Genomic DNA, 13,883 nt, shown 5'->3' on the forward strand with positions numbered 1-13,883 from the left:
ATGAAATTTCAGGTCAATTATTAATCAAGAAAACACAAAGTACAGAGGTAAAAGATTTTGTTACCAAAGCCTTTTATTTTCACAGTGAAATGGAATTCCTAACTGTTGAAGGGTAATTCCAAAAAGCTTATCAGAGTACCTGAAATTATATTAGGAAGTGACTGGACTTTTGTATACATATTTTTTTTCATTCTGTACATCCAGCTATGTACTTCATTTATGCTGTTTCAGTTTTTACATATTTTACCTAATCATTGCAATCATTGAATACGCTTTGATGTAAATGAGCTTTGCAGATGTTGAAGGAGTAAATAACAAATGCTTGCTTGTGCACTGTTGAGTAAAATTTTGCTTAGTCCCCATTCTTCCATGTGCTTTATGGAGTGCAGAGGTTTTTTGCCCAGTATGTAGAACCCCAGTTCCTCTACAAAATCGAAGGAACCTTGTGAGATGAACTCTGGATTTTCACTGAAGAACTGATAACTAAGTTACGAGTGCTACAGCCCTAGTAAGTTTAAGAGAACAGTGTAATAGAAGTATACTTATGTTCTTTTGCATGTTAATGTCAACAATTAGCTCTGTGTGTTCATAACAATCTCTGTTATGCATGGAATGGTTACAGAATATTTGTATAATTATATAGCCTTTTGATCCTGAAAGGAAGTTCCTACCTGTGGTTTTCCATTTAATAAGCTGTACTGAACCTGCACGCACCTTCACACACCACGTCCCTAAGGCCAGGTTAAGGGCTCCTCAAGAGAATTTTCAGTTCAGGTAACTGACCTAGGGGATACAGAACATCCTTTAACTTTGCAGATGACTGTTTTTATACCATAGACACTGTGATTAACTTACAAAACAAAGACAGTAAGTTAAAAAAACAACTCTCTTAAGAGGCATTTCAGGTTCCATACCAGATCACCGACCTCTTTCATTAGGATATTCTACTTCAGTATTTTCATGTGGTTTAATACACAGTCTCCAAAATATTGGCTAGCTCATTTTACATGTTCGTAATCAGGTTAAATGCATATGTGGGAAGAAAGCCCATTTTGCAAGCTAATTCAATACTAATGATGGTTTATTGTACCCATTTTGATTTCCACTGAAGTGCAGTTATTTGTTTCTCTGAGCAGTGTGACTCTATTCTTGTCTTAAATCCTTTGAGGGACTTTTGAAAGGGAACTGGTAACATTTGTTTCTGATACAAAAGGCAATTATGAACTTGGCTTTACTGATTTTTTTTAAATGTTTTTATTTCCATTAATTATGTGAGCCCTAATCTCATCAGTGTTACTGTGACTCTTTGTGCAGCTAAATACAAGTACACATCTCCTCTAAATGCAAATGGAGGACAGATTTACACTGGGAAGAGACTAGACTCAGAAGGAATATCTATTAAAATTAATTAGGAGAGATTTAATCTAAAGTTGAAGATGGATTTGTTTACTGAATTTGAAATTTTCTCTCCCATTTGCATCCCATTGGATATTGGATATTTGGGATAGCATCCCATACACAAAGATCTTAATTTTCCCCAACATTTACTTTTTGCATTGCTCTGTCACACATCTGTCAGCTGTCCTATTGGTTACACAAACTGTCTTCTCTGAGATTCCTGTGTTTCAGCTTGTTTTTTTAATGAATATTATTTATTTTCATGAATGGAAGATTGCAGATGTATCTTTCATAGATGCCTTACAATGAAGAGTAGGAATATTAACAATGAATTCTGCAGTGAGCAGAATTCTTGAATTCTCCATTTACTTCTAAAAGGATATATGTGTATTTCAAGCTGCAAGGATAGTTTTCATCTGTCTTTTTTCATGATGGAATGCATAAGAACATTCCCCCCTTCCTTTTTAGCTAGAGGTGTCTAAAGATTGAAGATTCTGTAGCAGTATGGTACCATTTCAGAAAAATACATTAAATAACGATTTGAATTAAGGCTTAAAAGATCCTTCTGATCAGTGTTAGCTATACCTTAACAAGAGAAGAAATGGTGTGGCTTTTCTACGACATAAATATACACTGTTAGTTGTGATATTTACATTGATCTTTAGAGCTCATAATTGAAATGATCTGTAGCAGTCATAAGTTTTGATGATGCTGTCAAGAAATATAACCAAGTTTGAAGCTTCTGCATTAGTTTACACTGACCTTATAATGCTTGAAAGGTGGAATGTCACCAAAAAGGGGGGGGGGGGGGGGCAAAAAAAGCATTTGGATTGACAGTTGAAAGTACATGTTCTAGTGTTAATTCCAAACAGTTCTGAGTTATTTGAGTTATTTAGGCTAGTTAGCAAACTAGTATGTGGTAGAAAAAACAAATGGAGACATCTATAAAAATTACCTCAAGTTATAAAGTATTTTGTATGGGCCATAGCCATTACGTCCATAAGACTGTTTCCTGGACGTGGTAAGAATCAAATAATGTAAAACAGAACCGGTAAAGCTTTTGGTGAGGAGGCCTTCTTTGATGATGTGAACTGAATGACGCAACGTTACATGAAAACACTACGAACCCTGATCTGGTTTGTCACTAGCTGCACAGCTCTGGTGCCAAGAAGTTCCTAGTGGCCCCTCAAGGAACTGCTTTTCCCTGTGCCATCTCCACATTTTACACATTGCTGCCATGTGTCATGTTCTAAATTCTCTCAACTTGTACGGCGTCCAGAATCATAGAATCACAGGGTGGTCCCTCTGCTTTACGGTTCCTGGAACCTAGGTTAGATTGCTTGACTATCTCCATTTCAGTAAAGGGTTTTGTTAATTTGACCTAAATCGTTTCAATTAGCAATGAGAAAAGACCTCGGCTTTGAATAGCCTAGTAGATGATCAAAGGTGTGCGGAGCATGACGGTTACCACAGTGAGTACATTTAAAATCCCAGTGACTATGACGGCGGTTGATCTCGAAAAGTCCACAGTGGAGCACGCATTTACAATTTTAAATGCCAATTTGACAAAATGCGCCATTTCTCCTAACAATTTTCCCCCAGCCAGGGCAGAGCATTTAACTCAGCTCCGACGCTCCCCTCAGCCGCTTCCCGCTGGGTGCCGCCATCTTGCCGGGCTTTTATACCTGCCACCCCCCCCCCCCCCGCGCTGTCGGTGGCCCCGCCCCGCGACCCGGCCGCCGCTTGGCGTCGGCGCCGCGAGCCGCGGCACCTGCTGCAGGGCGCCCGCGAGGGGAGCCTGGGAGGGCGCATGCGCGGCCGGGGATGCGTTGGGGGACAGCGGCCGGGCTCGGAGGGGATCCGGTAACCGGCCGGCCGCGGGCACGCGCTCACCGGCAGGGCCCGGCGGCGGGGGGCGCGCGCGCTGCGCGGGGACGCGCTTTGTAACTGGGGCGGGGGGGGGGCTGTGGTGGCCGTTAGGGGAGGGCGCACGCGTGGTGAGTGGGGGGGCTCCTCGCGCGCCGGCCGTTGGCGGCCGTTGGGCTCCCCCCCCCCCCTCCCCGCGGAGTCCTGAGGGGGGTCCTGAGGGGACTGTCGGGGTCCCCCGGGTGCGGGCGGCCCTTCGTGGTCTTGTGCCGGCCGTGTGCCCGCAGCCTGCGGGGAGCGGGGTGGCTCCCTCCTTGTTTTATTCGTTTTTAATCGAAAGCCTCTTCCTAGAGGTTTTGCTCGAGCCAGCGGGAGCGGTGAAACAGCGCGGAAAGTCCCCCGTGTAAGTAGCCCGGTTGCATCCCGCTGTCGCTGTTCTCACGCAGCATCTTTAAGGCTCCGGCGAGAGACAGGAAGGTGCCATGTGCCCCCGGCGTACGGGGAAATGAAACTTCGGGGGAGAGCTCTCGAGTGGTTTCCGTGGAGCGGGTCCCACTGGGTCAGGCTGATGCCCACGTAACCGTGTCGGGGAGGGATAAGGCAGCAGCACACGGTTACAGGCGCACGAACCCACCCTTTCCATTGCCCTTGGTGGAGTTGGTATTTGCCCTCCCTGTGCTGCTGGTGGCTGCGGGAGCTTTAAGCTTCTGGGCGAGGAAGGATGTTAATGGCAGCCTTGCTGCCCTCTGCTTGAGGAGGTGGTTTCAGGAAGGCTTGACTCTTCTAAGTACGAGTTACCAGTCACGTTAAAGATCCTGACTTTTATTTAGTTCCGCATCGAGTGGGATAACAACTGCGATGCCGTTAATTTCATGGCAGGTGTAGAGTACACTAAAGACCATGGCACAGAGGTCCGAATTGCTGTACTTGTGCTCCACAGCCTGCTGTGGAAATCAAACCAGGTGGGAAGGGCTCCAGCCCGCTGCTCACGGCAGGGCCAACTCCGGGGCCGGACCCGCAGGCTGGACACTCAGGGCTTTATCCCCTCCATGCTGGAGAGCACCAAGGGCTGAGGCTGCACCCTAGGCAGCCTGACCCACTGCTTGGCTGCGATCATTGGGAAAAAATTGCTAATACCCAAACAGAACTTTCCTTCCTTCAGTTTATTCATGTTGTCTTGTACTGTTGTCTAGCACACGTCCCGCAGACAGTGGCTTATTACTTCAGAGGCAATAATAGGCCAGTGTTGCAGCACTGCTGCTGGTCCCAAGAGCCTGCTCTACAGCAGTACCCTTGGCTCGAGTGTCTCTTATGATGTGTAGAAGCGCTGTAGTTACCCGTGTTCCCATAGTAAGGAAACCAAGCTATAAAAAATGGCTTAAAATTACAGGTCTGAAGATTTTCATGGATGTTCATATGCTAATTAATCTTTAAAATCTAGTGGACTTTCTTATTAAATGTATAATATTTTGAGTCCATAAACTCTTTGGCTTAAAGATTTATCATTGTAAGACTGTGGTTATGAAAAATTCACAAAAATCAAAAGATTTAATGGTTTTGTTTGGGTTTATCCCTATCTGGCAATTAAGCGATAACTTAATTGTTCATGGTATTGGATTTCAGTGTTTCTGGAATATCTTAATTTGGGATGAGTCAAAAAAGTATACTTTCTGTTGTTGGAGGGAAGCTAAGAGATGTGATTGAAGACTGAATGACATTAGGAATGTCCTTGGCTAGGATCAGGGAGTTGCTATATAGTTAGGCTTGAGTGACTTGAAAAAGCACAGCATGTTGAAGGCATCAGGAGTTTTGGAAGGGAACTGTGTGGAAAGGCGATTTCTTGGATGCTCTTGCTTGTGTGTGTATGAAAATAATGGATAGAGGCTAGTTATAATAAATTCCAGCTATTGAAGTGAAAGTAGGCATTTTGTATCATACATAAAACGCGACTGAATTTTGTTGATGAACGTGTGTCTGCTTTTTATCTTCATCTGCTTTAGGAGAAGAGGAGCAGAACTGCATGACAAACTACCTTAAGTAAGGTAGGCAAGTTCATGCGAAAAGTTGATTCTAATACCTAATTAATATATGCCGCTGTAGTGGAGTGAAGGAGTAACGTGTGATGAGACATTGCTTAGGTGTTTGTCTTACTGTGATGATTAAGAGCAATAAAATGGGCATGGGAAAACTGAATGCGATAGCCTCCAGACAGAGGTCTTCAAAAACACACCATGAAGTTAAACGTTCACATGTGACAAGCTGAATGACTTTAAGTCAAGAATAGGGCAAGAATATTTCAAGTTCTAGAACTGGCCAGAGAGGTCTATGAATCAACAATCTCTGTAGTTTTTTAACTAAGATTTTCTTTAAAAAATAGTAAAATTTGCAGAAGACTTCAGATTTCTTGACTATTAACATAATGATGCAAACCATAGACTTGCTATTCTTAAACAAAACAGATGGAAAGGATCCAAAGCAAAGAATGGCATAGATTAGTTGAAAAAAAAAGGTAACATAATTTGATACAGTTTTGTGGAAAATTAGGTGTCTGTCCCAAGAGGTGAGGCTTTTTATGTTCAAAGTGATGTTGACATAGTGTCTAGTACTAGTGCCTGAAACAGTTTATTTTTAGCTTTAGATGTAATCAGTACAGTCAATATTACATGAATAGATCTTAAAATGAATAAGGAAAAAAGAATTAGTTTTCGTTTTTGGATAGCTCTGTTGGGATGTGGATTTTTTTGCCTTGACACTATTTGATCTCTATATGCATTGCTTGATAGAACTAGCAGATGTTGTAAATAGATAAATAATTATTAGGGCGTTCTAATGTTTGCATTGCTTAGCAAATCTGATAAAGCCAGGAAGAAAGAGAGGAACTAAGATTTCCAGAATATAAGACAGTATCTGGAGTTGCTGTGGTACTTAGGGTTTGTAGTAGTAAACAAGCAATCTCTGAAGAGCGATGATAGAGCTTAAAAGGGTGACTGCTTTTTAAGGCACAGAAAGCGTCTCAGTAGCAGAATATTTAGTGTGAGTACTGGTGGCCAGATAATGCAAGGTTTGAAAATGCCTTACAGTAACTGACTAAATGTCAGTATTTGTCTTTCTTTTTAAGCTCTCTGTGGATAGAAATTAACAATCAAAGGATAAACACCTACACAATGGTATCTGGAGTCTGTCTTCCTTCTGTTTCCAAATGCAGACAAAAGCAAGTTCAGAAAGAAGCACTTTTGGCAAGACCTTTAAGAAAACTTGCGTAGGCACATGCTTGGAATCGCACTGCTCCAAACCATTGCGTACTTCAATGTAAAACTGCATGTGCATGTATTTTAGCTTATGGATGTGAAGCAAATGCATCTGGACAACATTCTTTTCTTTTTCGTAGCAGTACAGATTGAGAGGTTGAGTTAGTTACCTGCTTAGTTTTTTTTCTCTTCTAGATAAAATCTTGGGTAAAATTGAACTAATGTTGATAATATCCCCCCAACAATACTTGTAATTTAAAACCTTCAGTTCTTCAGATAACCAGGATGCATTTCCAGTGGGACTGGCTGTGCTTGGGTCTCCTGATAATTACCTCAGTAACTGCAGAAATGGAAAACGAAGAAATTTTGGGTGCAGATGTTGAAGTGGAGGATTTTGACAAGCAGTCTCAAGAAGCTGATGTTGACAAAGATGAATCTTCCTTAGGGGTAAGATTATAGATGCCGTTAGCTAAAGCTTGTTTAAGTTACGTAGTTGTAACTAGTAGAAGAATCAGTGCACAAATTTATTTTAAAAAAAGCAAGTCAATATACAGTTGACAACTCGATGAGTGTCAAACTCACCAGACTGAGTTTTTCATTTGTTGTGTATGCCTTAAGGATCCTACTATGCCAAATGCAAAATCAGATCTCCCACCTGTGGTCGATAGTCCCGAAGAAGGTCTTGCTAGTCTTTCACTCTAGGTATGGAACCTGGTGTCCGAAGTCCTCCTTGATGGATAATATACCCTGCAGCCTAACGTGTCATTACTAGAGAAGAAAGCACCTTGGGCTCATTGACATTTTTCGTTTAGATTGGTTTCTTAATTTCATTGGTCACATCTGCCTTTTAAGATGGTCTTTGTTCCTAAAAAATCTTTCTGCGTTTGTTATGCTGTACTTCATAATAGGTTTGCACAATAGTCATAGATTGTTTTTTTCTATTTTTTTTAACTGTGTAGCCCAACTGTAACATGCCAAGTAGATAGGAAAACAAACAAACAAAAAAAAGGAACCATGTGAATTAAAAAATAGGAAGCAGAGAGCTGGAGCAAGTTGTGTAAATTTTCTGTGTTTTTATTTTATGCACAAGGTGTGTAACGGTACTTCAGTTATGAGCTTTGACCACAGAAAGCAAAATTTTAAGCTGTATCTATGCTTTTATCATAGTATCTGAAACTTTCTGCAGGTGCTTTCGAAGATGTTAAGCTGCTAGGGCACAAAAACAGAGATGAAACAACTGCTGATAACCCTGTGTGCATTTGAGCTCTACTGTGTTTAGTAGGAGGACCACCATTTAGTTTTCAAAAAACTGGGGAAAAGTGTTTTTCTGATACCTGAGAGTGAGTCTAAAACTAACCTAGCAGCCTCTTTAACCATCATAAACATATCACTAGAAATGAAACCGTGAGACCCTCCTGCCTTTTAAGAGTCCTTGCTCAGAGTCTTGATTTGTTTCTGTGCTATTCATCGCTGTCCCCTGGTCGCACAAAGCTTCACGGATATGAAATTGCGCACTGTTAGAGGAATGCACCCAAACTGTAGAAATGAGAGGGCCCAGGGAAAGAGTGTTTTATTCTGTTAGATGTAACTGTGGTGGTCTGGCTGGGTGGACTGCTTCCAGTGGTGTGATAGTGTATTTCAATTGAAAAATTGTAGTTTATGATATGTTATATCTGTAAATGTCTTTTAGATTGTATACCAGACGCCAAAGCCAACTGGGGAAGTGTATTTTACAGAAACCTTTGATGGAGTATTGACAGGGTAAGCTGCACCTTAAACTTACAGACTTCTAATTTCAGTAATTTAACTTACAGCGGCAGGACTTATTTTATATTCATTTTTCTGCTAGTACATTCCAAAAAAAAAAAAAAAAAGTACAGGGTTTAGAATTGAGAAGGGTGGTCATACTTGCTCCAATTTCTTCATAAGGTTAAGCTAAGCAGTTGATGTTTCAGGCATGTAGCTATATTTTGTGATATAACAAAACCTGTAATAGACTCTGGTTTTATGGATGTTAAAAAAATAATGCAATGCCAGTTGAATTAAAAGTGAACTACAAGGTGAGATGCATTACACTGCAGTAGCTTAAAAAGTCAGAAATTGTTAGCAAACTATTTCTTCTTCATGTACACTTAGATATGTGCAAGAAGGAGGCAGCACTTCTCTACATTATAGATTAAAAACTCTGTTGGGGAGGACTGTATTTAATTGATTTATTGTACTGCTTCCCGTTGTGCTTTTATACTATCGAGAGGAATTAGATATTTATATGATTGCTGAAATGTTCCTAGGTAGTTTGACTACACTGCGCTGATATTTCAGAAAAATATCGAGGTTTAGGTCAACAGTTCTTAAGCCAGAAATATTCATCTTGTCTGCATTTTTTAAGTTTTCTTCCACCACTACAGCAGTGTAAGGTGTAACTGCTACTGGGTGGGTGGACAAAATACCTTGTTTTGCAAGGAATCATGAAAAAAGGTATGTTTGTATGTTATTAAAAGAACAAAACCCAGCTCCCATGAAGAGGCAGCCAGAGGTGAAAGGAGATGCAGTAAGATACATCTTTATCATACAATTTAAAGCTGCCTATTTTTGTCTTCCTGTGAAAAGACTGAGATGCAACAACTGTAGGTGTGAGGTAAACTGTCATAAGACACCTGTGTGCTGAGGATGCACAACATAAACTTGAAACCAAATAGCATGGCAGCAGGCACCAGTAACTTTCATAAGACTGAATCTTACTCCCTTTTCCCAATTGTTTCTACTGTTCTTTTCTGCAGGGTTACAGGGAAATTCAGGCCACTGAATATGGATTTGTCATTTCTCACATTATGTTCTTAGATTTTTTTTTCATTTTTGTTACATATTTAGACCACATGTAGAAAGAAGATAATTTTTTATAAAATTCTCACCTTCAGCATGTCACTTCTAAATGTTAAGAAGTGCAATACAAAAGCCGTACCAGTGATGGTAGGAAAAACGATTAAAAAGAAAAGGTGAAAATGGTGGTTTAAAAAAAAACAAACAACTGGAAGCTTTGATTAGTATTAGTTACTTTAGCATTGGGCTTTCCAGAGGAAGACCAGGGATCTAGTTTGCCATTTATACTGTGGTGCTTTTCCAGCATCTCTGTTAACACAGATCTGTCTGAAATTCAAGCAGGAAAGAAAAAGTATTCATCCCTGACATACTCCATGCAGAGAGTCGTTCAGAATGAATGAAATTAGTTCTTTACAGAAGTCACTATGAGAATATAGCATTGTAGTTGATACAAGGAAGAGTTTGGCAACACTGTTGGCTTAAGACGTTCCTGTGCATGGCTCGGGATAGAACCACTGTATGACCGAATGAGGCTGGATTGCCTTTTCTTTCTTCTCCAAATGAGCATTTTGTACAGGGTGTGTGCATATCCTCATTTTTGGTGAGCTGATTTTGGTAAGCTGCATCCGCCTTGTTCAAGGAGATCTGTCAAGGAGATCAGGAGTTCGTTTGCTCTGTTATAATCCCCGTGTGCGATAAAATTCGAATCTGCTTAGTGCATAATTGCACTTGTCATTTGGACACTTATTTGTTCCCTCCCTCCTCTGCTGTGCACTGATACTCTTAATATCAGATAGAGTTAAGGGTTGTTTGAATGATTTTTTGCTCTTCTTTATCACATTGAAGTCTTTACACATGAACTTTGCTATTTTCAAGTATTATTTCAAGTTCCATGCTCACGTAATAGTGTTACGTTGTCAGCCTCAGCTTGTAGATAAAACTGAAGATTATTCAGAGTAAATGTGAATTACTTTAGAGTTTTAATTGTATATTCATTTAGATTCTTAGGAAATATTTCAAAATCAATGTTGTATTAGACTAACACTTCAATTTTTTGTTTCACATTCTTTAAATTACACAAAGTTCCATGATGCTGCCTGTCAAAATCAGTGTCACAGATTGACATCCTAGCAGCTAAATCTGTTTTTCCTGTGCTTGCTAAATAATACAGCTTCGCATGTGTAGTTAAATGACTAGTACACTTCTTGTTTTAGGTGGATATTGTCTAAAATCAAGAAAGAAGACACGGATGATAACATTGCTAAATATGATGGTAAGCCTTTTTGGTGTTTACTTTCACTACATAGTTTCTGATGTTCTGTTGCTTTTTGAGAAATAACTGTCCCTTGCACTGAACTTACCTTTGAAAACCTAGATGACATAGATCAACAATATCTTACTTTGTATAATGACTGTTACCCTGAAACTGAGATATGAAAGGTTGCTTGTTTGGTTACTTACCATGGAGATAAATATTTCTGTCATTGCAGTAATTTTATTCTGATGTACTAGAATACATTCTGACATGTGAATATTCAGTATTAATTGTTTATGAACAGTGCCTCTTGAGAACTACATTTTCCTGAAATTGTCAGATATTTACCACTTCAATTTCAGTTGTTATGCACGTTTCTAAAGCAGCCTGTTCCTGTGTCTTTGCATCTCCTACTGATGCAGCTGTTGATCTCAAAGCTTAGCCTCTGAAACAAAAAAAATTGAAACTGAATGAGTGTTGGTTTTTTTGAATACTTTTGTCAGATTGTCTGTGCTTGAGTGTAGGATTCTCCAGTGGTTCTTGTACAGTTTATTAGTATAGTTTTCTAAAGAAAATAAAAAATAATTGGGAAGTGAAAATGAAAAAGTTGTTTGGATGATTTTTGTCATTTGGGCTTGTATTTGACTCGTACATTCCTAGGCTGGAAGTAACAAGGAATGTGTGTGCTACACATTTGCTATCTTTAAAACACTGAAAGCTGGCATAATCTTAACTGGCTAGAACCAATACCTTTTTGGTGAAATGAGAGAGTGGGCTTTTCCGTGTAGAGCTATGCATATCCAAAATATAGGTCTCTCTCTGTCTAAACTGTATTCTTGATTCCTTTGTACAGTATTGCAATTAATCAGAAATTCAGTGGATATTCACGCATGCTACAGGATTGTATAATAAAAAAAAATTGGGATGTAAAAATTATAATTGTTTGTGTCCAGAGTAGAATTACTGGTATTGAATTGGATGATTATTATTTAACTTCTAACTTTGACATCAAACGTCAAGATGACTTCTCTACTTTGGCAATTAGTCTTATATGCTGTTAACTCTTTACTTTCTACAAGGCTACAGTTTCCTGACTTCTGCCTAATTTTTTTTTCAAAGATTGTATGTTTGTTTGTTTTAGGAAGATGGGAAGTAGAAGAGCTGAAAGAAAACACAGTACCTGGAGACAGAGGATTAGTGTTAAAATCGGTGGCAAAGCATCATGCAATATCAACTATGCTAACAAAGGCATTTATTTTTGATAATAAACCTTTGATTGTTCAGTAAGTATTCCCTCAGATTTTTTACTTAATTTTTATTATTCATTAAGTCAAGAAAATAATGTAAATCTCTGTAAAAAATACTGTCTTTCATGTAGCATTGGCTTCATATCCAGAGCTACCAGAACTGTAAGTATGAATGATATAATAATCAAGAAAAATTGTAATACAGGTGTTAAGAAGTGGTATTTAAACTCTTATAAAATATTTTGGACAGAAATTAATACTTTATAAAATTTCTTAAAAAGCTAATCAATTTTCGGTCTTAGATCTAAAAGATCTAAATCATGTAATTTGAGTACAGTGTTTTTACATTTGCAGAGTATTTCTGTGTAGATCAGTAAAACCTGAATCTTGCAAGTATTATAGCAGTATTCGTGATGATGAGTGTCATGGCAATAGGACTTTTTTTTTCTGATAACAGACTTGATTTGTTGTACTTACAGACACATCCAGGTAACTCCTCCAGCTAAATTCAGTGTGTTATATGGGCCATTTCAAAGACAGCACAAACGTTTTAGAACTATTCCTGATTTGTGCTTCGCTTTGGTGTTTTGCATGTTGGTCAATACAGCTTTGAAACTTTTCTTACTGGTGATACCAACAGTATCAAATGTTACTGTGGCTTTTTTTGTCTGTCATCATTGCTGTGTTAGTTTGTGTAGCAACTAAAACCTGTTTGGTCATGTAGAAACGTTTTGACAGTAATGACTAATAAAAAAAATAAAGTGACTAATTGATGATATTAATGTATTCTTCTCGTTCTGGAGATCAGAATTGAATTTGTATTTGTCTGATGCGGAATGTTTTTTTAACTTGCTCTTTGCTCAGATACGAAGTGAATTTTCAAGAAGGCATTGACTGTGGTGGTGCATATATTAAGCTCCTCTCCAGTAGTAAAGACTTGAATCTGGTATGTCCTCTTAATGTTTACTGTTGGTTGCTCATTTGAGGAATGCATAATTGTTCTTGTGCAGTGTCATTAGGAGATTAATTCTTAGTGTATTCTAAGTTCTAAAAAGCTTCCCAAATGTTTAATCAGAAGATTAGGCAAGGTAATCATATATATATTATAGTTTATATATATACAAAGCCTTCATAGTTGTGCATTTTACTGGAATATTTGATAACATTATTCATGTTAAAATTACCATTTATTTTAATGAAAAATGCAGGTAGTCTGAAACTTAAAGTACACTGTTAAAATCTATGTTCAGACAAGAAATCTCAAAATGTGAATTTCCATAGGTCAGAGCAAGCAGTGTATGGATTAACATACTCCTCCTAGTTCTGTACAGGTGATATTATGTTAACTATTCGTCTTATATCTAGGACAATGGAGTTTTGTATCTGTTTAGTCTGCCTTTTTGCAATAACACAAGCCATAGAATTTCAACTCATAACTTGTGAAACAATTTTTTTTTACTGCATGGCATACAGCATGTCACCTCACAGAGGGATAGAATGTGGATTTAGGAACTGCAAGTAATGAAGTGTCTCCCTATGGGGAAGAATTTCTCTTACCAGGGACGCTCTCAATGATCAGGTGTAAAGTTGATGCTTTACATACATAGCAGCAGTTACAGAATAGTTTTACATATTTGGATAGACTTGGAATGACCAGTCTGGATTCAAAATATTGTCAGGATTCAAAAATGGTAAGGGTACTTCCAATCATGAAGCAGATTGCTCTGGCCATTCAAAAGCTGACTACCCTAGCTCCTACGCTATGGTTTTGAAGCTAGTTGGTGGTGTTGACCCAACATTCAGTACTAGACAACTTTCAGACAGAAGTTGATGAGGCAATCACAGTTACAGCTAGTATTGGCTTTAGAAATTGTTGGTTTTGAGATGCATCAAGCTATCCTGTTTGCTCAATAAGATTTGGTAAGGTGGAAAGGCAAGTTAATAGGAAAAGCAATAGAGACTAGTCTTAAAAAAAAACCTGGAAACACAAGCGTGGGCAGAACTCATAATTTTCTCCCTGGGTGAGATTTTCCATCTGTGCTTTTATTC

At 38.9% G+C, this 13,883-nt stretch overlaps 1 protein-coding gene and 1 long non-coding RNA gene across 14 annotated transcripts in view; one reads left to right on the forward strand and one right to left on the reverse strand.

Annotated features, from left to right (window-relative positions):
• The window catches only part of LOC310899020, a 31,773-nt gene extending 30,988 nt beyond the window's left edge, over window positions 1–785 (reverse strand). For 4 of the 5 annotated variants that reach the window (XR_014583915.1, XR_014583916.1, XR_014583917.1 and 1 more), the window contains exon 1: window positions 672–785. This is a non-coding gene — a long non-coding RNA (uncharacterized lncRNA). The remainder of the gene's footprint in view (window positions 1–671) is intronic. The other variant, XR_014583914.1, reaches the window with a different exon arrangement.
• A 2,341-nt stretch (window positions 786–3,126) lies between these two features.
• CLGN (calmegin) overlaps window positions 3,127–13,883 on the forward strand; it is a 28,063-nt gene continuing 17,306 nt past the window's right edge. For 4 of the 9 annotated variants that reach the window (XR_014583910.1, XM_083834896.1, XM_083834897.1 and 1 more), the window contains exons 1-8: window positions 3,128–3,261; window positions 3,616–3,667; window positions 5,265–5,306; window positions 6,781–6,959; window positions 8,203–8,273; window positions 10,547–10,605; window positions 11,729–11,870; window positions 12,699–12,780. Coding sequence is in view for 8 of the 9 variants with exons in the window: in XM_083834896.1 (XP_083691022.1) it covers window positions 6,798–6,959; window positions 8,203–8,273; window positions 10,547–10,605; window positions 11,729–11,870; window positions 12,699–12,780 (516 nt within the window). In the remaining variant the exon portion in view is untranslated. Of the gene's footprint in view, window positions 3,262–3,615; window positions 3,668–5,264; window positions 5,307–6,780; window positions 6,960–8,202; window positions 8,274–10,546; window positions 10,606–11,728; window positions 11,871–12,698; window positions 12,781–13,883 lie in introns of all 9 variants that reach the window. The other 5 variants (XM_083834895.1, XM_083834898.1, XM_083834899.1 and 2 more) reach the window with 2 other exon arrangements.

The sequence above is a fragment of the Anser anser genome (assembly GCF_964211835.1).
Source record: "Anser anser genome assembly, chromosome: 4".
Taxonomy (NCBI): domain Eukaryota; kingdom Metazoa; phylum Chordata; class Aves; order Anseriformes; family Anatidae; genus Anser; species Anser anser.